This window comes from Xyrauchen texanus, chromosome 6 (genome assembly GCF_025860055.1).
Source record: "Xyrauchen texanus isolate HMW12.3.18 chromosome 6, RBS_HiC_50CHRs, whole genome shotgun sequence".
In the NCBI taxonomy this organism is placed as follows: Eukaryota; Metazoa; Chordata; class Actinopteri; order Cypriniformes; family Catostomidae; genus Xyrauchen; species Xyrauchen texanus.
The window spans coordinates 50,318,976-50,346,457 of NC_068281.1; the positions used below are offsets into that span (position 1 = coordinate 50,318,976).

Genomic DNA, 27,482 nt, shown 5'->3' on the forward strand with positions numbered 1-27,482 from the left:
GCCTGCTTCTTTTTATTAGAACTGCCACAACAGTATACAAATTTAAATCAAGGCTCAAAACATGTGCAGGTGCGTCCCCAAATTGATAAGACTGCAGCGGTTGCTACAGCACAGATCTACTTAGCCCTATCACCTAACGATTACAGCCCCATTGACTCCCTGTGCCAATGCATTGATGAATTAAACAGTTGGATGTGCCAAAACTTTCTTCAGTTAAACAAAGACAAAACTGAAGTCATTGTGTTTGGAAACAAAGATGACGTTCTCAAGGTGAATGCATACCTTGACGCTAGGGGTCAAACAACTAAAAATCAAGTCAGGAATCTTGGTGTGTCTCTAGAGTCAGACCTCAGTTTCAGTAGTCATGTCAAAGCAATAACTAAATCAGCATACTATCATCTGAAAAATATTGCAAGAATTAGATGCTTTGTTTCCAGTCAAGACCTAGAGAAACTTGTGCATGCTTTCATCACCAGCAGGGTGGATTATTGTAATGGACTCCTCACTGGCCTTCCCAAAAAGACCATAAGACAGTTGCAGCTCATACAGAACGCTGCTGCCAGGATTCTGAGCAGAACCAGAAAATATGAACATATCATACCAGTCCTCAGGTCTTTACACTGGCTCCCAGTTACATTTAGGATTGATTTTAAAGTATTATTACTGGTATATAAATCACTCAATGGGCTAGGACCTCAATATATTGCAGATATGCCTACTGAATATAAACCCAACAGATCACTCAGATCATTAGGATCAAATCAGCTAGAAATACCAAGGGTTCACTCTAAGCAAGGAGAGTCTGCTTTTAGCTATTATGCCAGCCGCAGCTGGAACCAGCTTCCAGAAGAGATCAGGTGTGCTCCTATAGTAGTCACATTCAAATCCAGACTTAAAACACATCTGTTTAGCTGTGCATTTACTGAATGAGCACTGTGCCACTGTGTGTCCGACTGTTTGTACTGTATTTTATTTTATTTTATTCTAAACTGTTTCAATTATTCTTATTTTTTTATTCTTATTTTAATCTCTTCTATGTAAAGCACTTTGAATTACCATTGTGTATGAAATGTGCTATACAAATAAACTTGCCTTGCCTTGCCTTTCCTTGCCTTGCCTTGCCTAAATAAATTAATATTTTGACAATTTAGTTTTTGAAGCAAATGTGCCACAAAACATACAAAAATGTGTGTATGTTTGTGCAAATAATTTTACACCGGACTGCTTTGTGAAAGAGTGTCAATATAAAGCAGGATTTTCAAAAAACTTTATTCTCGAGCATGGATGTGTTCCAGCTTTATATCCTGAATATGTAAGTATTGAACTTTATATTTTGTGAATGTTTGCAAATCGCCTTTCCAAATGTGCTTATTAGCTGATTTCATGGCTAATGCAGCTAAAGTTACTATTGTCTCTGATTGTATTCATGGAGACCAGAGCTATATCGGGGGTGTGGAGCAGCAGCTCATTTGCATTTAAAGAGACACACACCAAAACACCCAAAAAGAGGTATTTACAGCATGGTATAATAAATTATCTGTGGGGTATTTTGGGCTGAAACTTCAGACACATTCTGGGGACACCTTAGACTTATATTACATCTTGTAAAAAGGATCATAATAGGTCTCCTTTAAAGCAGAGGGAATAACAAGTCTAGTAGCTTTCAGACGGAGACCATTATGAATGGTGAGTAAAGCTAGCTTGGCCAAGTAAATATTCCCAGGGCATGTACAGCGATTGAACTCAGGCCATCCTTCCTTACACATTTTCCTAATGCTGAAGCACACATTGTCAGTTTTGAGATGTTCGCTCAGACTGTCACTATATGATGTGCTCGCCGGGAGATGTTCCATGATACAGTCCACATAAATCGTTGGTGTGTTCTGTATCCGCTGGCAGTGGCGCATGTGACAATGCGTCGGCTGTCCATAATCTCTTTGCCGGGACATGAGAGATCTGGTATGAATAACGCATAAGTCTCATCCTGAAGTGCTGCATGCGAGGAGGTAAGGCGTCTAATCTTTGAGCCCCCAAAAAACTCAGAAGCGGTTTGTGATCAGTCTCCATTTCAAAATGTCTCCCAATCAAGAAGTTGCGAAATCTCTCACACGCCCAAGTGAGCCCCAGAGCCTCCTTTTCATTCTGAGCATACCTCTGCTCAACTGGCGTGAGCGACAGTGATGCATAGCCAACAGGCTTCCATTCTTCACCCCAAGCCAAACAACAATGCAACTGCAGACACTTTGATTGCCTGGTTTGGGTCGTATATGGACAGCACCAGAGCAGATGACAGGTCCTTCTTTAAGTCATTAAAAGCTTTAACCTGTGCCTCCCCCCAAAACAAGCCATTCTTTTCACAGAAGGTCTCTGAGGGGTTTATCGTTTTCTGCCAGCCATGGAATTAATTTGCCAAGCTGGTTAATCATCCCCAGAAAGCTTGTGAGCTTGCTGACATTGGTTGGCTCGGGCATGTCCCTGAGTGCTACAGGACGTCATTCATATGGCATACCACACCATCCAGTCCATCAGCAACATCAATGACCATGCGGTTTTGGAAGAGTTTTAGGAGCTGATGCTATGCCGAAAGGTAAGCGATTGAAATAATAGCACCCTAATGGTGTGATGAAGGTTGTGAGCTTGGTGATCTCAGCTAAAGGGATTTTCCAAAAACAAATATTAGCATCCAGTTTGCTAAAAACAATGGCAAAATGAATTTTTCCTGGCACGCTGACTCATTGAGTTTTGTGAGGCCAACACAAATACGTGGGTCACCAGTCATTTTAGGCACCACCACAATGCCTGAGCACCACTAAGTAGGTTCTTCCACACTGCTTATAACCCCCATCTGCTCCATGCACTGAAGTTCATTCTTGACTTTAGGCATGAATGGGGAGGAATGCGTTTTCAATGAGAATGGAACTGCCCCTGGCCTCAGCTTAATGGTGTATGTCTGCTGTATTAGACTTAGCCCACTACATAGTTTTGGATAGCAATTTTTCAGCATCTGAATATTTAAGCTATCAACACGGGTGATCAGACCTAGTTTACCGATTGGAGGTCTACCCAGCAGTGCTGAATGTTGCCTCTTTACCACATACACTTCTTCCAAACCTACTTTTCCCCTTTCTCTAGCAGCATATTGGTGACACTCATCACATTTATTGGTGTGCATCCTGGTCCCAGCAAGGATTTAGTCACTCTTTGAAGTGCTCTTTTATTGTCATCTCTGAATGTATCATGGAATATGTGATCCGGCATGACAGTCACATCCTGTTTTTTGGGGAGGATTTTCTTCCCTTTTCTCGGCAATTCTCAATGGGCTCTAAGTCCTCGTGGTGGCATGGTGTTTTGCCTCAATCCGGGTGGCGGAGGATGAATCTCAGTTGCCTCCATGTCTGAGACAGTCAGTCCACACATCTTATCACATGGTTTGTTGAGCGTGTTACCTAGCGCGTGTGGAGATCCACACTATTCTCCACGGCATCCATACAACTTACCACGTGACCCACCAAGAGCGAGAACCACATTATAGTGACCACGAGGAAGCTAACCCAACGTGACTCTACCCACCCTAGCAACTGGGCCAACTGGATGCTAAGGAAGCCTGACTGGAGTTACTCAGCATGCCCTGGATTCGAACTTGCGACTCCAGGTGAGGTAGTCAGCGTCTTTACTTGATGAGTAAAGATGCTGACCATATTTCACTATCTTTGATTTTGATGTTGACAAGCCATGGGTCACCAGCTACTACAGTGCATAGGAATAAGCTGTCATCCTTCCCTTGAACCTCATTCATCTGTCTTGATGAAGGAGTCCTTTTTTTTTACCAAAAGCATGGCACAGAACAGTATTTGCAGGACAGTGTGCTTTTGGATGGGATGGGCTTTTCCCACATTTATGACATATTGATTATTTGAATTTCTCCTTAGGACCCTGACCACTTTTGGCTCTGGGCTTGTTTTGATATGGTCTGTTTTTGTTTATGACACGATCCACAGATCCTATTCCTTTTGCATTGGTAGGATCACCATGTAAATTACACAGTTGCTGTTTCACTGCTTCAGTCTGTCTTGCCATTTCAAATGCCTTTTGTAAGGTCTTTGTCTAGTTGCATGTGCTCTGACAGACGTAAATCAGCAAACCCTACAAGTAGCCTGTTCCCAAAAAATTAATCATGCAATGGACCATATTTACAGTGATCAGCCAGTGAATACAATGCTGTCATAAAAGAGTCCACTAAATCTTTTTCTCCGTTTTTTCTAATATTGAAATGTGTTCTTTCATACTGTAGATTACGTTTTTCTGAACAACAAAAAGGCCTCTTTTACAGTGTCATACTGCTTTTGCTGTTGCTCCGTCAATCTCAATCCCTTCCAAATGTCATCCGCTTCATCACCCATACAGTACAGTACTGGTTGCCTTGCGAAGAAGTATGGAGATTACTGGCCTGATGGTAATGTTTGAACCATCAAATCCATCTCTCCAATTCGTGTGGTTTTGTGAAATCAAATGGCTCCGGCTGCTGAATACTAAACCTGACACTCAGACTCGGCCCAGGCGGCTGTCTCAACCCAGTGGCTGCATCACCAGGAGCATGCTGTCCTCTCTCGACTAGTTCCATGCTTATACATTGTTCACAAACTAATAAAACCACACTCTGAATCATCCACCAACTTTTATAGACCTACTCTGACAGCATGTTGTATTTTCTCTTTGAGGTGTGAATAACCAGATGGTCCAAAAATTTTGTTTTATTGTCTTCTTCCCTTAACCATCACCTCAACCCATTCTCCAGTCATTCCCCAGAGCTCCCCCACCTAGGCAAAACTATTATAACACACCATCAAAGATTTGCACTATTCATATTATGCCACATGTCCAAGTTATGAGTAATAAAAGAAAGATATTGATTTCTAACCTTAAAAAAATTATGATGAATTTTGAGCTTACAAGCATATTGGGAAAAATTCAAGTTGATTTATGAAATTTTTAGTACAATATTTGAAAGCGACTTGAAAAGATCTGAAAGACTTCAGCAAGAGAATATAGTTTAGTTCACACTCATACAAAGAAAAGACTTGATCAATAAACACACTCCTATCTAAAAACAGAGGAGCTGAACATGCAGCGCCATTGAATGTGTTTAGTCCTGATAAGCCTGGGGAAGTATATAGTAGGAAAGTATCTGAACCATTACCATTACTCTCTGATGGACTAAGAAAAGAATGCGAACTGCCAATAAAAATTCATTTAAAGAAGAAGAACTGTACTCCTGACCAGCTGGTGGCGGTAATGCTCCATTCGTTGAATGCTAACCGCCATTAAACTCCAGAAGAAGAACTCTGCGCCGAGTTTTGTTTATTTTTAAGCGCATTTCTAGAACGATAAAAGCGTTCTGAAGAGGTTTAAAGTTTTTGCAAATATGAAATTAATGTAAATGATGAGCTAATGTAATATTGTAATGCTTTATATTAAGTTTCCCGTAAATGGCGCAACATTTCTGAGTGTTACTGTGTGCTTTTCTTCTTATTTCTACAAAGACACATTTCAAATCTACGGGAAAAATCTATGATTATAAAGATGGAGTTTATTAAAGAAGAGAGTGAAAACACGAGAGTAACAGATGCATGCAGAATGAAAAATGAAGAAACTGAAGAACATGGAGGTTTGTGTCTATTCTTGAAAACTTTAGATCAGGGGTCTCTTCACTATTTTCAGTACTAACCCGTTACATACTGTATACAATTGAGGGTTTTATGGCTATGGCACCATATTAATGTATGTACATCCTTTTTGATTATAACATTGCCATATCGCCTTCAAAAAGATAGATAGAGATAACAGATAGACCCTCTCCAGTCTCCATGCAGAATAAAACAGGTTAGTCTACTTCATCTCATGTAAGTCACTCATGTGATTATCATCATTTTATTCATATATTACAAAAGTACTGTTCATTTCTTTAGGTGTAATAGCTGAGGGGAAAATACCAAGTGTGCCTTTAATTATGTTGATTAGAGCGTCATCCTCTTGTATGTGTGGAATATAAATGTCATAATCTCAGCAGTAACTATTTATGTAAAATACCATGCAGGCTATTGTTCTGAAAGCAGAAAGCAACTTATAACACTAGAAACTGTAGGCTGTCATCTGCTCAACCGCACAGCTCCGTTCACACTAATGGCGACAAAGAGACACAATCTCATTCAATAGGTGTGCTCTATTTGAATGACATCTCAATGAACCTGTGTCAGTAGCTACGCTTAGATTGCAACCAAATAATCCATTTAGAATCCGACTGATAGCTCAGTCGGATTGAAAAACCTTCATGTAAACACCCAATTATCCGATTGAGCTGGATCCATATGAAATTACCACATCTGTAAACTCTTTTAAGAACAACTCTCCCCCACCTGTCTTTACTTAATACTCACATCCAGAGATGCGTAGGGTTAGATTGGAGGAGGAATTGGCATGAGGCAAGTACATGGTTAAGTCAGACAGGGTATTAGACGTTGCTTCTAATTCTTTGTTTGCCAAGTAGAGCGAGTAACATGAGAAGAAAGTTTTCTGGCGTATTTATTTAGATATCTCAACAAACCAAATATGTCAATTACGTTTTTGGTGCCATTCTCACTTCCTCAGTCTTTCTCTGCTTCTTCAGTACACAATGACTGACTCCCTTCGTATGTGCAGAAATTTTGTTCGGAATACATGTAATACACATGTAAACGTATATTTGTATCAGATTGCAAAGTTTAGGGTTTAGTGTTTACATTAATCTCCCGCCCAAACTCAAATTAATCCATTACTGATCACTTTCATATATGAGCTCTACGGATCACCCTCAGGTTTTGAATGGCCTTGACCTTGTGCCATTTCATATTTTCAAAAATAGGCAAAATTGCACATGATTGCAATTATTAGACAAAAAAGGCAAAAGCATCTTTTTATTGCTGCCATGCTAAGCACGGCTTTAATGATTTCAACATCAGCCAGATGAGCATTGTAGTTAAAGCCTTATTCTAACAGGGTTTGTTTTCCGGACATCTGTTTGTAAAGTAATTACCGGTATTAATGGCGACATCCACACGTTTGACGACAGGATGTGGGTACAAAATTACCGCCTTGACAAGAGAAGCTTTGAGATTTTGTTCAGATATTGGATATGTATCTGATTTACAACCACATTTGGAAGTGGCTCAGATTGGATGTGAAAAAATCAGATTTCGTGTGGATACTTCCGTTTACACATGTGTGCAACAATATCTGATCTGTGTCAGATGCTAGTAAAAAAAATCTGATTTTTTGTGACAGCATAAACAGCCCTTGGGCTTGCTTTTTCATGAAGTTGCTTATAAATACAGTAAGTCATGGGGTGCTGTTTATTGGGCTTGTTTCCAGAGTACACTCATGTTTTTGGGCTTGCTGAAGCTTGGGTTTCCAGTGTCCAATAAACTGTTACCCACCACCAATAGCAGCTGACAAACAGCCCTATCTACTCTTCGAGCCGTTTTCTACATCAGTGGTGTCAGACACATGGCCAGTGGTAGAATCACCTGACACGCGCAATGGCAGAATTCCGTACACGCAGTCTTATGGATATGCGCATACACGCTGTTCATCTGAAACTGGATCGGTGAGTGACAGGGCAGCCTGGTTCATTTCTTTGATCACGGCAATAATGACAAATTAGTAAACATATACAAGGAAGTTATTAGAGGTAAAGTTAATTTCTCCATTGTTTCAGGTTAATTAGATATGATGCATTAATACAGATTATATATTTTCGGAGTTTGGCGGAGAAGCAGACCTGAAATTAAAATAATTTTTGCAGTTTATTTTCATTCAAGCCTTAGTTTGTGATCACATTCGGTTTCAGCTGATTTATTACAGCTAAAGTCAAGAGTTCTCACCCTTTTTGACCTATGCATTTCTATAACTTTACCTCATTCAAAATAATGGACTGAAAAGAGCGATTCACTTTTAATAATTCCTGATATTTCAGGTTTTGAAAAGAGCAACATGTTCACATGTTCACGTGACCGCCGGTGCTTCTTTTCTGTGGACGTAACGTAATGACGCAAGGATGAACGGCATAAGCCTGTGATTTCGCAAAAAATTTGACCCAACTCAAAATACAAATAATTTTTAAAGGCTTACTGTAGTGAATCCAAGAAAGGTAAGAACAGTGTTTTGAACACTGATTGTTTATGTATTCAATTAATAATGTCAATTTGTTCATTTTTACCAAAATAATCTTATGTAGTGCAGCTTTAAGGCTTTACTACACAAAGCAGAAGCCATACATCAACACTGTCCAGAAGTGCCGCCGACTTCTCTGGGCTTGGTCTCATCTGAGATAGAAAGTACAACAGTAAAATTGTGTTTTTGTGGTCTAACGAGTCTAACATTTTAAAAATGTTTTGGAAATAACAGCAGTCCTGTTCTTCGGCCAAGTGTTATTAGAAGAAATGGTGATGTTACCAATGGTAAACACTCAACTGTCCCAACATCTGATTTGACATGGGTGTATATTTTCCAAAAAAACTATTAAATTCACAAGGTAAAACATCAAATATTGTGTTGTTGTAGTTCTTTCAATATAGCAACGGGTTAATAGAATTTACAAATCACTCATTTTAGTTTTTATTAGTATTTTCCAACAGTCCCAACTTTTTTGGAACTGGGGTTGTAGATCGTTAATCTTGTTCCTGATAGGATGCAATGAGCACTGATGCAGTTTATATAAAATACTCTCCCCTGCAGGATACTCATTTTTAGAGACAAGAGAACTGATTACTGGTCAAATTAAAATAAGTCTTAGATCTCTTCTGTGATCAGATTTTCTAAATGTATGACTAGTTGTGCTGTCCACCAAAAACGTTAAAGCTACAGCAGTAGGAACACCCACTAACGACATCCAGCATCAATGTTTCTGCCAGTGTGATGGTAGTTTAACGCAACGTAGACACGCGTTCTTGCACAACCCCCAACCGCAGAGCTGCTGAACTTGATCTGTGCTGTGCTATCAGCGGCTCGTCATGACCAGATGTCCCGCAAATCATTTTTCCACGCTGCTTCTGTTGACTAGCGCAGTTTCTTCACACCTCAGCAATGTTTGGCTTTCTATTCAGTTCATAACTAAATAAAACAGAATGCGGAAGGTATGAGGAAGGACTACTGCAAGAGTAAGATCTGGCATAAAGGTGTGAGGGACTTCAACATGTAAATGGACTTTTAAAGCTGAAGTGTGTAACTTTATTAATATTAACATATTTTCTCCTATCCCAGCTTAATATGCAGAGGCAACTATAAGTAATCCATTCATGGGTTCGTTTTCTCAAACTATTAACACTGTTTCTGTGGCACTATGGAAATTCCAGTTTCATTTGATCGGCCCGTGAAGCCCCATAGAAAAATGCTGACTCAGTCAATGGCGTGAGTAGGGTGTTGTGCGTATTCTGAAAACAAAGTTTATTTTTGGAAGTCTGTTCAGTGGAGCAGAAATTACACACTTCAGCTTTAACAAAACTAAATACATCTCTCGCTATCACTCATGTACAAGCAAGTGATTATTTATTAGGAGTGCCAATGGTGGATCAAACAATAATTTGCAGATCCCCTGTTGAAGACCCTTGCTTTAGACCAGTGTTTCTCAATCATTTCCTGGAATACCACTAACACATAGATACATAGATCTGATGTCTCCTTTATCTAACACACCTAATTCTGCTGATTCGCTAATATGTTTAATATGTTCATTTTAGACCTGATGGAAGTGAAAGAGGAAAGTCTACAACTGAATGAAGTGGAGAAGAAACATCGGCATCTTGAACCTGATAATGTCTCAGCTGGAGAAAAATCTTTTCTTCAATTCATACAGAGTGAAAATTACATCTCACAGGCTTTAACAAGAGCAAAAAATCCTATTTTCTGCTCTCAGTGTGGAAAGAGTTTCACAAAAAGTGCCGCCCTTAAGATTCACATGAGAATTCACACTGGAGAGAAGCCTTACACATGTGATCAGTGTGGAAAGAATTTCTCACACCCATCAAGCTTCCACATTCACATGAGAGTTCACTCTGGAGAGAAGCCTTTCAGATGCCCTCAGTGTGGAAAGAGTTTCACAGACAAATCAAACTTTGAGATTCACGTAAGAGCTCACTGTGGAGAGAAGCCTTACAAATGCCATCAGTGTGGATTGAATTACATGCACAAAAAAAATCTTGAGATACACATGAGAACTCATGCCGGACAGAAGCAATTCACATGCCAGCAGTGTGGAAAGACTTGCACACACAAAAAAAACCTTCAGATTCACTTGAAAACTCATGCTGTAGAGAAGCATTTTACATGCCAGCAGTGTGGAAAGATTTACAAACACAAAAGAAGTCTTCAGATTCACATGAGAACTCACACTGGAGAGAAGCCTTACACCTGCCATCAGTGTGGAAAGAGTTTCACAGATCCATCAAACTTTAAGATTCACAAGAGAACTCACTCTGGAGAGAAGCCTTACACCTGCCCTCAGTGTGGAAAGTGTTTCACAATGATAAGATGCTTGAAGAACCATAAAAAGACTCACAATGGAGAGAGGCCTTACATTTGCCCTCGTTGTGGAAAGGGTGTCGCAAGTAAAAGAAACCTTGAGAATCACTTGAGAACGCACTCTGGAGAGAAGTCTTACACTTGCCCTCAGTGTGGAAAGAGTTTCACTTTACCAGAATACCTTAAGATTCACATTAGAATTCACACAGGTGAAAAGCCTTACTCATGCCATCAATGTGGAAAGAGCTTCATCTATTACAGCAGCCTATTAAGTCATGGTAAAATTCATTCTGGTAAGAAGTCATACAAATGTTCTGAGTGTGGCAAGAGATTTGTAGACTTACGCAATTTAAAATGTCATCTGCGCTCTCACTCTGTAGAAAGGCCATTTAGCTGTGATCAATGCAGTAAAAAATTCAGCTTTGCATCATATTTAAAAAAACACATGGCAATTCATAAAAATGATAGACCTTGACCATTTACACTCTGAAGGCATTTTCAGGGATTTCCGCTAAAATGGCATACCCAGAAGTAAGAGCTTATAACTTAAAAAAAAAATGGCAAAGTACATCAATTGCATGGTATTCATTTTTCGAAAACCTTTCAAAATGTAAGAAAATATATTTGGATCCCGATATATATTTAGAGACGCTTATGCTACAACACTGCTGACAAAACATAAAAACATAGCGCTAAAAATGTCCTTTTAAATTTTCCTTTTTAGTTATTCAGTTTGACATTATACCTTTTAGACAGTATGTAAAGTAAGTAAGTAAAGGTCAAAAATTGTTGATTGGACAACGCAATCTAAACTTATATCATATGGAACAATGGTTTACATGGTGGACTTTTATTTATCAAGTGTCTAAATAACCTCTCCAAACAATAATAAATGTGTTTTGTTGAACAAAAATATACTTCTATAGTCCCATTTGATACATTTCAGGCTTCTTTTCCATCACTCGTTGAGAAACCTCTTTTGCGCAGTATATGTATGTGCGCGCTGGTTCTGGTCCACAAATGGAACACGTGACTTGTCCAAATATGAAATCTAACACACTCTGGATATCCAATGACATCGATCTGACAGATATATGAAGTGAAGAATCGTTTTGTCATTGAGTCGCCGTTGCTATAGCGATCTCTATTAGTGCTAGCCAGCATAGCTCGTTTATGACACTCTTTGAGGTATATCTGTGGATTGACCCATCATATGATGTTGAGTGAGGGCTTGTTTGATTCAGGACAACCTGCTGTAAGTTGTGATATATTTCATTTTCTAGAAGATGTTTATTTTTCAAGTAATAAACCAAAATATGATGGAAAGGCTGTTTATCATTATATAAACTATATATATATATATATATATATATGTATGTATGTGTGGATTTCACATGCTATCACTCTCTGTAGTTTGGTCTATGAATGAAGCACATTTTCTCAATATATTCTACTAATCAAGACCTTTCGAAAGATATATAACACATGGTTGTGTGATATGTAGTATCTTGTTTTACTTTTATATATATATATATATATATAGATATATAGATATATAGATATAGATATAGATATATATAGATATATGATTATCACAAATGTGCTTTTTTTTTTTTTTAACATAACAGTTCTCATTTATCAGCCAATTTAAAAGCAGAAGTTTAGAATTGGTCAGATCAGCTATATTCATTGTGAAGATAAAGAGCCAAAGCTTTAAAACAACACCAAATTTGTGCAGATCAAGCAAGTGGTTGTTGAGTAATACCATAATGTATTTTTCTGTGAGCAGCGCTCCATAGAGGGCCCTCGCTCTGTCTTTAAGTGATTAAATGTGTTCTCTTTGTGGAAAGAATTATTATTTCTGTAAAAAAAAAAGAAAATGCATTCTAAGTAGTTGGCCGATTGTGGAAGAGGACAATAACCAGTTATTTGGCCAATGGTTTTAAATCAATCTAATTGACTGAACTATGTATTAGAATCACTATAAAGTAAACATTGTCTTGTGGCCTAAAAAAATACTGTATGAGCAATAATTAATCAATATTAGATAAACAGTGATCGCATGTCAATTGTCATATGTCTTACTTATAATATTTCACATTAATAATCGTGAATTCCTCCATAAACGGCGATGGTGGCAGAGTCTTGGCTCCATTACATTGCTCAAAATGAAGCATTAGGCTTAAACGTTTTTGACGCCTAAATATTCACCAGATAAAGGGTTTTGACCACAGAGGAACATGGAAGAATTTAAAAAAAAATTATCGATGGATCTCTAAAATACACACTGAAACTCTTGTGTGTTTTGAGTGTGGGAAAAGCCTTAGCAAACCAAAACTCCAAAGAATTCATATTGGAGAATGAACTGTCCAAAAGAAAAGTATTGTCCAATCATCTTCAGGTCCAAAGCTTGAATTAAAATAGTGTGAAGATGAGAAACGTTTGAACTAATTAAATTAATTTCAATTAATTTGTCTTATAACCAGGGACAGTAATGTGAGTATTTAATTAAATATGCTTATTGTTCTTAATAAAATGATCAGAAAAGGAGCACATTTTGTATTGATAGACCTATATTTAATGGATTCAGAGAACAAATTTGAGAGACCATTGGTTAAACATAATTTCAACTCTAGTAGTACTGCAGATTCCTACTTTGATGAAATATGATGCTGTGGTTATATAAAAAAAGGGAAACAGATTTTTTTATAGCACTTCTAAAACTAAGTGTGTATAAATGATCCCCATCAGACTCCGCACTCCCCAGAGTGCTGAGTCTGAGTTTCACATCTATCAGTACTCATAAGGTCTCATTGTTCTTACCTTTTCTCAATTTCCTGTTTGTATTGTTTAGGCTAGATGTTTTGTTTTACTGTATCTTTGCAAAGCATGGGTTGCATTGAGAAATTCTTTATGCTGACTGTTTACATGGACACCAGAAAGAGGGTTTTTGCGAGAAAGCTGCAATCACGTTTTCATACACTGTATAACCGTGTACTCTTAACTCCCGTAAACATGCGGCTCGATCTGAAAGCAGTGTTCTACATAGTAACGTAATTTCTCCGCAATGCTTGGTAAATCACAATCATGGTATCCAAGGAAAACTTCATTATTTTATTCTCCGTTGCTTCACTTTACAGATATTCCAGAAATGTTGCTGTGTTCGTGTTCTGTCGCGACATGCAGCAGAATCTCTTACATAAAACTCTGGGATTCTCCGAATGTATGAGCGCATATATATGCGAACGTGAGTGAGAGTTAATATTTGAAATAGCTGAGAATTAATGGGTATAGTTTAGTTTCCCATTGTTCTCCCAAACACTTTCTGAAAAAAACCCTGGAATATACCGATTTCTTAAGTGCATGTAAATGTGCTCATTGACTTACTGTTTAGTTTATGGTCTTTGACATTATTTGAATTCTGATTTGGGCTTATTTGACTGACATGTTTGAAACAAACATGATGAATATGGATTACAATACTTTATGTAAACCAGGGGGTTATCCAGAATGCCAAGTTAACCAACTCTGGCATGAACCCTGAGGTGATTTAACAAAACGTACTCACGGTTGTTTACTCTAAAATATACGTTTGGGTTAGTTCAGTCAACCATGAGTTTGCGAGTCTATGCATGTAAAAGTCCCCTTTAGAGTCTCTTCCATTTTCTCTAATTTATTTGAAAAGGAGTGACCCGTCTCTGCTAAATTGTCTCTGATGCGCGTTCACAGTGAACTCAGAAAGTTATTCTCATCAGAGTGCCGAATCAGGGCGATTCTAGGCATAGGCATACTAGGCAGTCACCTGTGCCAATCAGTGTTCGAAGTTATTCGAAAAAAGTAATTCATTACTAACTACTAATTACATCTACATTGTAATTACATTATTATACTAATTACTCTGTCTGAAAGATAATTGCTTTACTTTAATTATCAACCTCGACCAAATGAAAATACAAGGATAGACTTGAAACTGTTCTTTTAATTCTTTCACATAAATCATATAAAATCCAATATATTATTCATGAACTGGCCAAAGAATTTAAGGGGGCAGCCTAAAATTAGAACGCATATGTTTTAACGTCTATAGTCTATACAGTATTTAATGGAATTACACCAGAAGTAACTGTAATTAAATTACTGAAAAATGAAGAGTAATCCGTTACTTTTTTCAATAAAATTCATTTAAATGCTTAGTAATGCATTATACCAACACTGGTGCCAATGCATAAGCCGCAACTCCACCAACACTCCCAAGTTACAGATGATGTCTAATAACTGCGAACAATCATTATAATGTTGTCTTCACTCGTAATAGCAATAGCTGTATTAGTTTAGGGCTGGGAGTTTGCTTGACTGAAAGCATACAGAATCAACGCATGCATTTTTTAATTCATAAAACCAAAGTTTTACTGTACTTTTAAAAGCTTACTGCTACCTAAATGTTTAATATGCTGACCGTTATTTGTTTTCACTAAACTTCATAGTGCATATTAACATTAGAATAATTACCTGAATACTGTAGGTTCTCTAATTTAAAAAAAAAAAAGCATTTCAGTTCATTTTATTGGTGATTTACCGTGTAAATGCTCATGCTTATTTTTTTTGTTCTGTTTGTACTTTTATTTTTAATACCATTTGATGTACCCAGTTTAACATTTGGATTTCTAAAAATGTAGCTTCATATCATCTTTCAATTCTCACAGTTGCAGATGACCGGTGTGGATTATATGTGCATTATACGATGAAGATTTGCTGTAACTGAGGTGGACAATGATAGGAGTTACATGTCCATTATGTTCTTTTCTTATTTGATGTGATATTAAAACTTGCTTGTTGTCTTGTCTTCTAAAAGGCCATGGCTGGGCATTCTCATGTAGAGGAGGGTTCATCTGCCTCCAACAACATGGTCCTGAATGAAATGATGTTGTTTTAATTGAAACTCATGTGTCTGATTATACATTGTGGATGTTTATGATCTCAAAATTAGGAAAAAGTAACTCATCTCTCTTCCTAGTTGTAAAGGATGCTGGAAAAGGTAAATTCTTAAAGGTGGATTAAAAATGTAATTTAGAGAAGGGCCATTATAAAGCTCCAAGTGGAGTATCAGATTCAGTACATCTTTAGACTGAATCATTGACCACCAGTTCTAATAACAGCATGTCTCATTTATATTTTCAGATAATAAAGAGTGCAATGAACAAGTCTGGAAATCTGTGCATTTGTTCATGTACATGAAATAAAGTGATAAATCAACTCCCTAAACTCTTTTCTACTGAATATCTGTGGTCCATGAGATTATCACATGTTATCTAGTTAGTGAAGAAGAATTATGATTGATGCATTTTATTGCCTTAACTTGGAATTGGCAGACATTACCTGCATGATACTATTCAATGTAATTTTAAAATTAACATTGACTAAAGGAACTGTAAAAATAATATATATTTTTAGATACAGTATGTTAATAATATTAATATAATTTATTATTTGTGCTATATATATATATATATATATATATATATATATATATATATATATATATATAGTATGTATACACTCACCTAAAGGATTATTAGGAACACCATACTAATACTGTGTTTGACCCCCTTTCGCCTTCAGAACTGCCTTAATTCTACGTGGCATTGATTCAACAAGGTGCTGAAAGCATTCTTTAGAAATGTTGGTCCATATTGATAGGATAGCATCTTGCAGTCGATGGAGATTTGTGGGATGCACATCCAGGGCACGAAGCTCCCGTTCCACCACATCCCAAAAATGCTCTATTGGGTTGAGATCTGGTGACTGTGGGGGCCATTTTAGTACAGTGAACTCATTGTCATGTTCAAGAAACCAATTTGAAATGATTCGAGCTTTGTGACATGGTGCATTATCCTGCTGGAAGTAGCCATCAGAGGATGGGTACATGGTGGCCATAAAGGGATGGACATGGTCAGAAACAATGCTCAGGTAGGCCGTGGCATTTAAACGATGCCCAATTGGCACTAAGGGGCCTAAAGTGTGCCAAGAAAACATCCCCCACACCATTACACCACCACCACCAGCCTGCACAGTGGTAACAAGGCATGATGGATCCACGTTCTCATTCTGTTTACGCCAAATTCTGACTGTACCATCTGAATGTCTCAACAGAAATCGAGACTCATCAGACAAGGCAACATTTTTCCAGTCTTCAACTGTCCAATTTTGGTGAGCTCTTGCAAATTGTAGCCTATTTTTCCTATTTGTAGTGGAGATGGGTGGTACCCGGTGGGGTCTTCTGCTGTTGTAGCCCATCCGCCTCAAGGTTGTGCGTGTTGTGGCTTCACAAATGCTTTGCTGCATACCTCGGTTGTAACGAGTGGTTATTTCAGGCAAAGTTGCTCTTCTATCAGCTTGAATCAGTCGGCCCATTCTCCTCTGACCTCTAGCATCAACAAGGCATTTTCGCCCACAGGACTGCCGCATACTGGATGTTTTTCCCTTTTCACACCATTCTTTGTAAACCCTAGAAATGGTTGTGCGTGAAAATCCCAGTAACTGAGCAGATTGTGAAATACTCAGACCGGCCCGTCTGGCACCAACAACCATGCCACGCTCAAAATTGCTTAAATCTCCTTTCTTCCCCATTCTGACATTCAGTTTGGAGTTCAGGAGATTGTCTTGACCAGGACCACACCCCTAAATGCATTGAAGCAACTGCCATGTGATTGGTTGATTAGATAATTGCATTAATGAGAAATTGAACAGGTGTTCCTAATAATCCTTTAGGTGAGTGTATATTTTCATCATAGAACACATTGTAAAGGCCTCCATGTAAAGTGAGGGCTTAGCGTAATTATATATATATAATATAATATATATATATATATATATATTACGCTAAGCCCTCACTTTACATGGAGGCCTTTACAATGTGTTCTATGATGAAAATATTACAGTATAAAACCTTCCCATTAATAAAAGCTCAATTTGTTCACTTTCAAATCTGCAGTGTGTGAGATTGGAAATGTCTGGCAGAAGATTTGAGAGGTAAAGCAAATATTGCTGTATATCATGTTTATGTAATGCTTTAAAATTATAATATTGTGCAAAATCTGTAATCCGACCTTCCACGAATAATGTGTCGGTATAAAAAGGTCATGTATGCACCGACAACCTCTGAAACTTAAATGCGATTTACCCAAATAAAGGAACTGTGGAACATAATCTTCTCTGAAGCAGGTTAGTTATGGTTATTCTGATATATGCTGAAAGAAGTTTAGGTTAACTGCTTACTAAAATCTGTTAACCCACTCTGACTATATGGAACTGATTTACTGATTCATGTGCGGATGCTTCCGAGTTAGATTGCAGGTATTTCCACAATCTGAAAGCAGGTTTTAAACCATGGACATTTCAAGGGACAAAATAAAAAATGAAAACAAACAATTTTTCTTTTTTGCAAAATGTAACTGAAAACTGAAACATCCCTTTTTAAAGTCTCTTTCAGTTGTTCCAGTGGGAAAACATTCTTTTAAATGTTGGTAACTGGTTCAAAATGTAATTTCAATAAAAAAATAAAAAATGTTCCTTCTATGAAACCAAAGGCTTTATCTCAGTAATTTATCAGAATTTCTGAACTTTCTGTGACACAAAAAATTAAATCTATCTTTTTAGTAGTGTGTACGAGCAGGAGAGACAGAGAGAGATTTAGGCTGCCAGCCAACCTCCAGCCCCTTAAAATGATCTGCCTGGTGATCATGACACTGGTTAAGGCCCAACTCTTTATGTGTCTACTTTCAATCTCAGTTACCCCATCGCCCAAGATACTGGGCAAAATGATACCCGAGTAGCTAATCCATCGAACACCAGACTCTGAACCTTTAACCAAAACTTCTGTATCTCAAAACACCCCCAAAAGACATGGGTTATATCTCAGTCCTCTGATTGGCATTACCAGCAGGTGGGTGTGTCTTTATGACCAAGCCTATACAATTTAGAGGAGGTACAATAGAACCAATGTAAAATCTTGAATTGTATAAGGGGCACCCTTGCGTCTCTAGATGCAGTTTTGACGTTTTTTAGAATCCTAGCCCACACTCCCTCCTCCAATTCAAAGTTTAAATCTTTCTCCCATTATCTCTTGAGAGTGGTTGAGGCTCCATCCCCCAGAATCTGAATAAACAAGGAGGTGCTTACCATTCCAAATGAAGGACTTGGCTATGCTCTCAAATTGCTAAAAATAAGAGAGGGGGACATCTATGGAATACAGTTCATTTTATTAACATTAACCTTCCCAATCATCAATTTAATGAAGCCCACCTGTCCACATAGCTCGAAAACCTTTTTATTAAAAGGTCAAAATTAACTGTAACAAAATCAGACAAATTTGCTTGGAATAAAACACCCAAATACTGGCCCTGTTTGGGCCACTGGAAGGTGCCTGGCTGGAAGGCCTTAACTGGACAGTATGCTGTCAGAGCCAAAGCTTCGGATTTAGACCAATAAACTTTGTGTCCTGAGAACTTGGAAAAGGAATTATTCTTGAAATAATTCTGTGGAGGCATAAATCTAGCAGGGTCAGTGTAGGGTGTAAAGCAGAAGCTTATGCGCCACACCTCCCGCCACCACCCCTGGAAAATAATCCTCCTTACTTATCGCTGCTGCTAATGGTTCCAGGGCAAGACAGAACAATAATGGGGAAAGTGCAGGGTTGCCAACCCTGCTGGGTTCCCCTGTCCAGAATAAAATTAATTAAGTGAAATTAATCCATTTGTATGTACCAATTCTTACTGGTGTTTTTAAAGTAACTTAATCCAACCAATAAACGTATTCCCGAACCAGTACATTTACAAAATAGTAAAAAGATAAACCCATTCTACCATATCAAACGCCTTTTTAGCGCTAAGTGAGATGGCAGCGGCCGGAGATTGATCATTTGCCACTGACCACATGATATTGATGAAAAGCCTAAGAGCTGCGGCCCCAAATAAACCCCACCTGATATATATATGTATAAGAGATGTCATAACTTTACTTAATCGGTTAGCCCGAATTTTTGACAAAATGTTTACATCTAGCTGGATCAGGGAAATTGGACGTTAACACTTACACTCGCTTGGACCTTTTTAAGAATAAGACTGATCCGGGCTTGTGTCATGGTTGACGGAAGCTTTCCATTCTTTAATGATTCCATATAAACTTCTAACAGTGGAGCCAGTTCTGTAGCCTAAACCAACTGGCCCTGGAGCCTTGCCTGTAGGTATGGCCTTAATTACCTTGACATGTCCTTGTCATGCCTTCAAGGTTTTCTCAGAATCAAGAGATTTTTTTTGCTCAGTCATCAATTTAGGGAGTTCTAATGGTTCCACAAATTTTCAAATATCTTCATCAGTAGTCGAAGACGTGGAACTATAAAGATCAATATATAACTCTTTAAAGGCATTATTAATATCAATGTCTGAGGTAAAAATTTCACCACCAGCAGATTTCACAGAGGGAATGGTAGAAAAAGACTCTCTCTGTTTTATATATCTAGGCAAATGCTTCTCTGCTTTGTCTTGCCCTAAATAACCAAAACCCCACTTTCCACAACAAAATAGTATTATATCTGTATTTCAATCTCTGAGGCCATCAGACAACATTCGGCGCTTAAGCTCTGTCTCGACACTTATAATATTCCCTTCCAACTCCATGAGTTCTTGTGCTTTGAATTATTTGGTGAATGAGGCATACTGTATGATCCAACCCCTAAGAACCACCTTAAGTGCCTCCCAAGCCACACCCACAGAAGATACTGAGGACGAGTTGGTCTCCATGTAGACATTGATTTCAGTCTTTAACATTTGTTGGAAATCAGTATTTTGCAAAAGGGATGCATTAAAGCACCAGCTGTATGATTTATTTTTCTCCATATGTGGCAACATCTCTAAACTCACCAGGGTGTGATCTGAGATGTTTCCATTTGTTCAATCATCAACAGATGAAATGAGTGACTTAGATATAAAAAAAAAAAAATCTATTCTAGAATAAATCTTATGGACTGATTAAAAGAATGTATAGTCCCTGATGGGTTTAAAAGTCTCCAAATATCTGTAAGTCCAAGATTTTTAAACATCCTGTGAAGCGTCAATGTTGCTCTAGGGGGCTTACACATTTTTGCTTCACTATGATCAATGAGTCCAATTGATCCAATGATCAATGAGTTAAAGTCTCCTCCCAATATTGTATCATGAGGGGTGACAGCGGCTTGGAACATCCCTTCAAGATCTATAAAAAAAGCCCTGATCATCAGCATTAGGTGCATAAATATTAGAAGAAGCAATCTATCTACAGGAATCTGCAGTTTGTAAGTGTGTTTATTTCATTGTTTTTAAACGTCGTTAGAGTGATATTCATTGCTAGATCAGGTGCTGTTTGTTTACTCTCTTGAACGCGGGTCGCTTAAACGTGTGTTTGGTGTGTGCGCTATATTTGTGTTGACTTGTCCCATAGTATTCGCTGCTAGATTTGTTTAGACTTGTCCCGTAGTATTCACTGCTAGATTTGTTTTGACCTGTCTCGTAGTATTCGCTGCTAGATTTGTTTAGACTTCTCCCGGAGTATTCACTGCTAGATTTGTTTAGACTTGTCCCGTAGTATTCACTGCTAGATTTGTTTTGACCTGTCTCCTAGTATTCGCTGTTAGATTTTGGGTTGGTTATCCAGTGTGTGTAAAACTATCGTTGTTTTAGTGTCTGCAAACAGTGCTTCAGTTGTTTTCGAGTATTCTTTATTGCTAATGTGCAGCATAATTTACAATGCTTGTTCAGTCACTTGTCATAACTAGACTGAACTACTATAACGCTCTCATTGCAGGCCTTCCTGCATGTGATATTAGACCTCTCCAAATGATCCAGAATGCAGCAGCACATCTGGTCTTTAATGAACCTAAGAGAGCACATGTTACACCCCTCTTTGTCTCTCTCCACTGGCTGCCGGTTCATGCACGTACTAAATTCAAGGCCCTGATGTTGGCATACAAAACAGTCACTGGGTCTGCTCCAGCATACCTGAAAACATTTATGCAGAGCTACGTTCCCACCAGAAGCCTGCGGTCGGCTAAGGAACGTCGCCTTGTCGTACCAAAACAAAGAGGCACCAAAACACTTTCCCGGACTTTCAGTTTCATCATACCACGTTGGTGGAATGACCCTCCCAACTCAATCCGTGAAGCTGACTCACGCTCTATCTTCAAAAAACAGCTAAAAACACATCTTTTCCAAAAGCACTTAACCGGTCACTAAAAAAAAAAAAAAATATTTACAATTCTTGTTACACTTAAATCTGTTTTGTATACTATTCTGATGATAGTGAAACTTTGTAGTATGGCACTTTTCGTACCACTGTCTCCTTAAGATGATTCGCTTATGTTTTCCTCTTTTGTAAGTCGCTTTGGATAAAAGCGTCTGCCAAATGAATAAATGTAAATGTACATGTATTAGCCAAAATCAACATTTGCCCCTGAATTTCTGCTAAAACAATAATGACCCTTCCTAATTTATCTTTAATTTGTTTGAGACATTTGAATTGTAGATGTTTACTTATCAATGTAATGACTCCCCTGCTCTTATTGAGCCAGCACTAAAGAAAACATGTCCACCCCATATCTTCCCAAATTCTTCAGCTTTATGCGAGGAAAGATGCTATATATTCGCTTAAGAAAAGAAACAACCTTCCTTCTTTTTATGGGGTGCCCCAACCTATTCACATTCCACGTGGAGAAAAATAACCCACTCATATTAACATTTGACATTTTGATATAATAGAAAAAATTAATTGTGTCAAAAACAAAATTATAAAGACCACATTCCAACATTAGTGCAACAATCAAACTCCGAACTTCCCCCCGAACCAAACAAACAGAAAAATGAAAAACGTGCTGTATTATATTGGCTTATGTCTGGACCCTGGGATTTAGAAAAATACATAAAAATTATTCTACATACTAGTAGCCTAATTAATACCCCCTGAGTTACATTTCATGATTTGACTGCAAATGTTACAAAACACTGGAAAAGCTAACATGAAGGCCATTTCACACATTAATGTGATACATCATGGGCATATTTGCTCCTGCCATATCCACTGGCTGTTGACACAGAAGATTTTATCAGCAGCAATGGCCGATCCAATCATAAAGAATCTTCAAATGAACCATAAAACATGTTGTCGGATAGTAATAATATTGAGTTATAAATTGTCCTTTTAAAATTTCAGATTTTAACTTTATGCAGATATTGTTTTATGCCCTGTTCTTGCCTACACCTGTTTATTTTTTGGTTTTTTCTTAATAAAGCTCCCATTTAGTCACTTTAGTCAGTTTAGGAGTATTGCTCTACTAAATGAGGAGGGAAATATTTTCTTTTCGGTGGTAGTAAGGAGGATGTCTGACTACCTCCTGAAGAATGGATACATAGACACAAGCTGCCAGAGGGTAGGCATACAAGGTTTTTCTGGGTGTGTGTGGAGTATGCATCCATAATATGGGAGCAAATCCTGTCTGCCAAGAGATATAAGAAAGATATCCATGTAGTCTGGCTGAACCTAGCAAATGCCTATGGATTCCACACCAGTTTGTCAACTATGCACTGAGTTTTTCCATGTGATGGAGTGTATTAGGAGCTTGGTAGAGAGTTACTATGGGGACCTGAAAATATGTCACACAACACAGAATGACAAAAATTGGCTGGCAGCAACTGGAAAAAGCAATTGAATTGGGATTTTCTATCTCTCTCATCCTGCTCACAGCTGCATGTGAGATAATCCTAACTGGGGCTAGACTGTTGGTCAGAGGAATTCATGCACAGACTGAGGTTACATTGCCAGCACTGCACAGCTATATGGATAACATATAAAAGGCTGGAAGAGCTTTTGGCATGAGCCAGGATGAGGAGTAAGCCAATAAAATTGCATAGCCTTTCTATTCTTAAGGGAGTTATGAACAACCAGATATCATTTGAGGTTGATGGGGAAAGAATCCCGGTGCAGGCAGAGCAGCCTTTTCAAAGTCTAGGAAGAGAATACACAGCAGATAAACACATGGCACATTTAATTCTAATGCAGCTGAATGAGGGCCTGGATAAGACAATTGTTACTCCCAGGCAAATTCAATGTTTGGTGTTACCAATTTACATTTTACATCACCTGATATGGCTGCTAAAAATGTGGGAGATCACTGCAGTGGCAAGAATAGACACCAAGCCAACCGTTACAGTTATCATTCAGGTAGAACTATTCTTTCGGCAACTAATTATAGCTTGAGTAATAATCTTCCAGAATTGTCTTACAGCCAAAAAGTCTAGAAGAACTTGATGTAATAACAGAAAATATAAATACAGTCTTCTCTAGCACTCTTTTTAGTGTCACCCCCATTCGATTAAAAACATTTCAAGAAAAAAGCCCTGCACTATGATACAATGATCACACTCATGTACTCAAGATGGAAGAATACAAAATTAGGGGTTGTGACGAGGAGGAGTGTGTGGCCAGGCCGTGATAGAGCCCGGCCGGTGCTGAATCAGCTGATCTTTGAATCAGTTTACCCTTAAAGTTTATGTTTACTTTTCAGCCGGTTCCCGCCTCCTCCTTGCTCGTCCTTATACTGTTATTGTGGTACCGAAACACGGGAGGGAGGAGGGATACGCTGTCGTGGAGTCCTCACCGCTGCCATCTGCTAGATGTTCTCCCTTTATTTGCTCGCCTGCTGATCAGCTGATTCAGCGCAGGCCGTGCTTCATCACGGCTCTGCCACGCCCTCCCCCTCGTCACAGAGGTATTTCAAGGTGCGTTGAAGGATAGTGTCTGTAGCTACAGACAGGCACTAAAAGATACCAGGTCTGCATACATTATCAAACTCATAGAAAATAACCACAAAAATCCTAGGTGTTTATTCAGAACTGTGGCTAAATTGGTTAGAAATAAAGCTGAACTAGATATTCTGTCACAGCACAATAGTCATACATTCATGAATTTCTTAACTGATAAAATTGAAATAATCAAATATAATTGGAACTATGCAATCAACTGTCACAGCACCTCAGAAAACAGTGCCTCATTATTTTCCTCAAAAGAAACTTCAATCTTACGCTGTCATAAGTCATGAAGAGCTAACAAAGTAATAAAAAAAATCATAAGTCACTACATGTATGTTAGATCCTATTCCAACTAAGCTCTTAAAAGAGGTTTCCTTGTAATCTCAGAACTTCTTAAAATTATTAAGTCCTTGCTATCCTAAGGACATGTCCCAAGAAACTTTAGAATGTCAGTTATCAAACCACTTATTAAGAAGCCACAGCTTGATCCTGGAGGATTGGCTAATTACAGACAGATTTCAAATCTACCATTTATGTCGAAAATACTAGATAAGTTAGTGTCCTCCAAACTATTTTCATTTCTACAGAGAAATTGTATATGAACAATTTCAGTCAGGATTTAGGCCCTATCACAGTAACAGAGACTGCACTTGTCAGAGTTACAAATGACTTGCTCTTATCATCTGATCACATTTACATTTCTCTTCTAGTGCTTTTAAATCTTCGCGCATTCTCTTGAATAGGCTGGAGAATTATGTTGGCATTAGTGGACTTGCATTAGCATGGTTTAGGTCCTATTTATCAGACCGTTACCACTTTGTATGTATAGATGAGGAAATGTCAAATTAAGCAAAAGTTAAGTATGGAATGCCACAGGGATCAGTTTTAGGACCTATGCTTTTCTCCTTATACATTCTTCCCCTGGGAGTTATTATCAGGAATCATGGAATAAGTTTCCACTGTTATGCCAACGATACACAACTTTATATTTCTTTTAAACCCAATTTTTTCAAATTTCTCCAAATTTGTTAATCAATGAAATCAAAGATTGGATGGCCAGAAATTTCCTTCTACTCAATTCTGACAAAATAGGTACAAATTATTGGACCAAACCTCTAAAAAAGAAGTCACTAAAATATAATTTGACTCTCGATGGATGTACTGTTGTCATCTTCTACATCGAAGAAATTGGATGTTATATTTGAGACCAGTCTGTCCTTTGAAAATCTAATTTTGTTTAACAGCATTGTTCCACCTCAGAAATATTGCTAAATTACGTCAAACTAATTAATGTGTTCATGACCTCAAGAATAGATTATTGTAATGCATTTCTGGGAGGATGTCCAGCAAATTCAATAAATTAACATCAATTGTTTAAAAATGCAGCTGCCAAATAGCTGACTAGAACCAAGAAATAGGATCATATTAGCCCCATTTTAACATTGGCTACCGTGTTATTTTGTATTAATCTAAAATTCTGTTAACTACATACAAAGCTTTGAATGGTCTAGCCCCACAGTACTTAAGTGACCTTCTGACACACTTTATTCATCACGTTCATTACAATCACAAAGTTTTGGCTTGTTAATAGTTCCTAGAATATCAAAATACACAAAAGGAGGTAGATCCTTTTCCTATTTGCCTCCTAAACTATGGAATAGTCTCCCTAACACTGTTCGGTATGCAGACACTCTGTCACAATTAGGCTGCTTTTGTTAGATCTATCATGATCTATAACTCTGCATAAAACTGAATGACATATATGCTAATATTATTCTATTTGTTTCCATATCTCAACCTCAGGATTTATATCCCGAGGTTACCAGAGCCTGCCAGATCCAGCTAGGTGTCAGACTCCACTACTATGTATCTCTGAGTGATGACGACTAAATGCAGCCAGACATCACTTCAGTATTTTACGATGGACTTTAGAGAATTAACTGTTGCCAACACCAACTGTAAGACATCGGATACTTCATATGCCACTGCCTGAACCTTGGACTTAGGATGGATCCCACCGAACCTCACCGAAATGACCTGCCGGTTGAACTGGAATGCTCCTCATTGATCTCTACCTGCATCACCTGTGTCAATTGATGGACTACACTCAGGAAATGGAATACACAGACTATCAATTAATTGCCAACAAAAGCCTTTATCAGCCACCTAACAAAGGACAATGCATCTATGTAAACTTCTGCAGTTAATCCAGGATGAACTTCAAAGACTTTAGTCATTAAACTTTAAGATCATAAAAAATATTTTACACTTAACACTTACTTAGTTACTAATCTTAAACCATGGCTTGCACTGCACACAAATAACTAATATTGGCATTATATTCATGATGTTATCCAGAGCTGAATTTGCCCTGGCTCAGTCTATCACATAACTGATCTTAGGACATATACATGGAGCTAAGCAGGCTATATTTATGAGGATCACCAAGTTGCTGTATTATGTGTTCTTCTAGTTTCTTATACACCATCACCAGCTTCCCTGTACTTTTCTCTTCCAGCAGTTTTCTAGCAATCTCCTTCCTTTTCTCTGCTGCCGAATTCTCTCTGCCCTTCTCAACACTGCAACACCTTCAAGCCCTCCTTCTCATACTCCACTGCCCTCCTCCATACCTTACAAAGCTGCATCCGCCCTTTACTTAGATCTTGGCCAGTTGATTAGCCTCCTTTTCTTGTATGCTTCCAAAAGTGTAGTCAAGCACATGCCGTTTGCCCACCTATCTTTCTAATAATTTGGCGTATGCTCACCTAAAATAAGTGATGATATGTATGGCCGCCAGAACAATGAGTAGCACTGAACTGAAGGCACGTACAAGAAAGACAGAGCAATCAGAGCATTCGTATCACCAGAAATGGGACATGTGCTTAATACTTTGTTTCATTACATTTCTTTCATTTAATAAATAGTATTAAGTCATATGTCACACTTTGTCCTCAAATTTGTACTTTTCACACTTATTAAAAAAATTAAACTGTCTCCAATAGATCAACGATGTTCTCTGGATCCTCTATTAAAAAATCCATTGCATTCTATTTTAATACACATTTCCCTCCAAAAATTGGCCACATTCACTTCCTTTGT

At 38.0% G+C, this 27,482-nt stretch overlaps 1 protein-coding gene across 1 annotated transcript in view; it reads left to right on the forward strand.

Moving 5' to 3' along the window:
* The first annotated feature begins 5,340 nt into the window (after positions 1 to 5,340).
* Positions 5,341 to 27,482, forward strand: part of LOC127644837 (gastrula zinc finger protein XlCGF26.1-like) — a 178,588-nt gene continuing 156,446 nt past the window's right edge. The window contains exon 1 of the mRNA XM_052128237.1: positions 5,341 to 5,665. Coding sequence (XP_051984197.1) covers positions 5,569 to 5,665 — 97 coding nt within the window. The 5' untranslated portion in view covers positions 5,341 to 5,568. The remainder of the gene's footprint in view (positions 5,666 to 27,482) is intronic.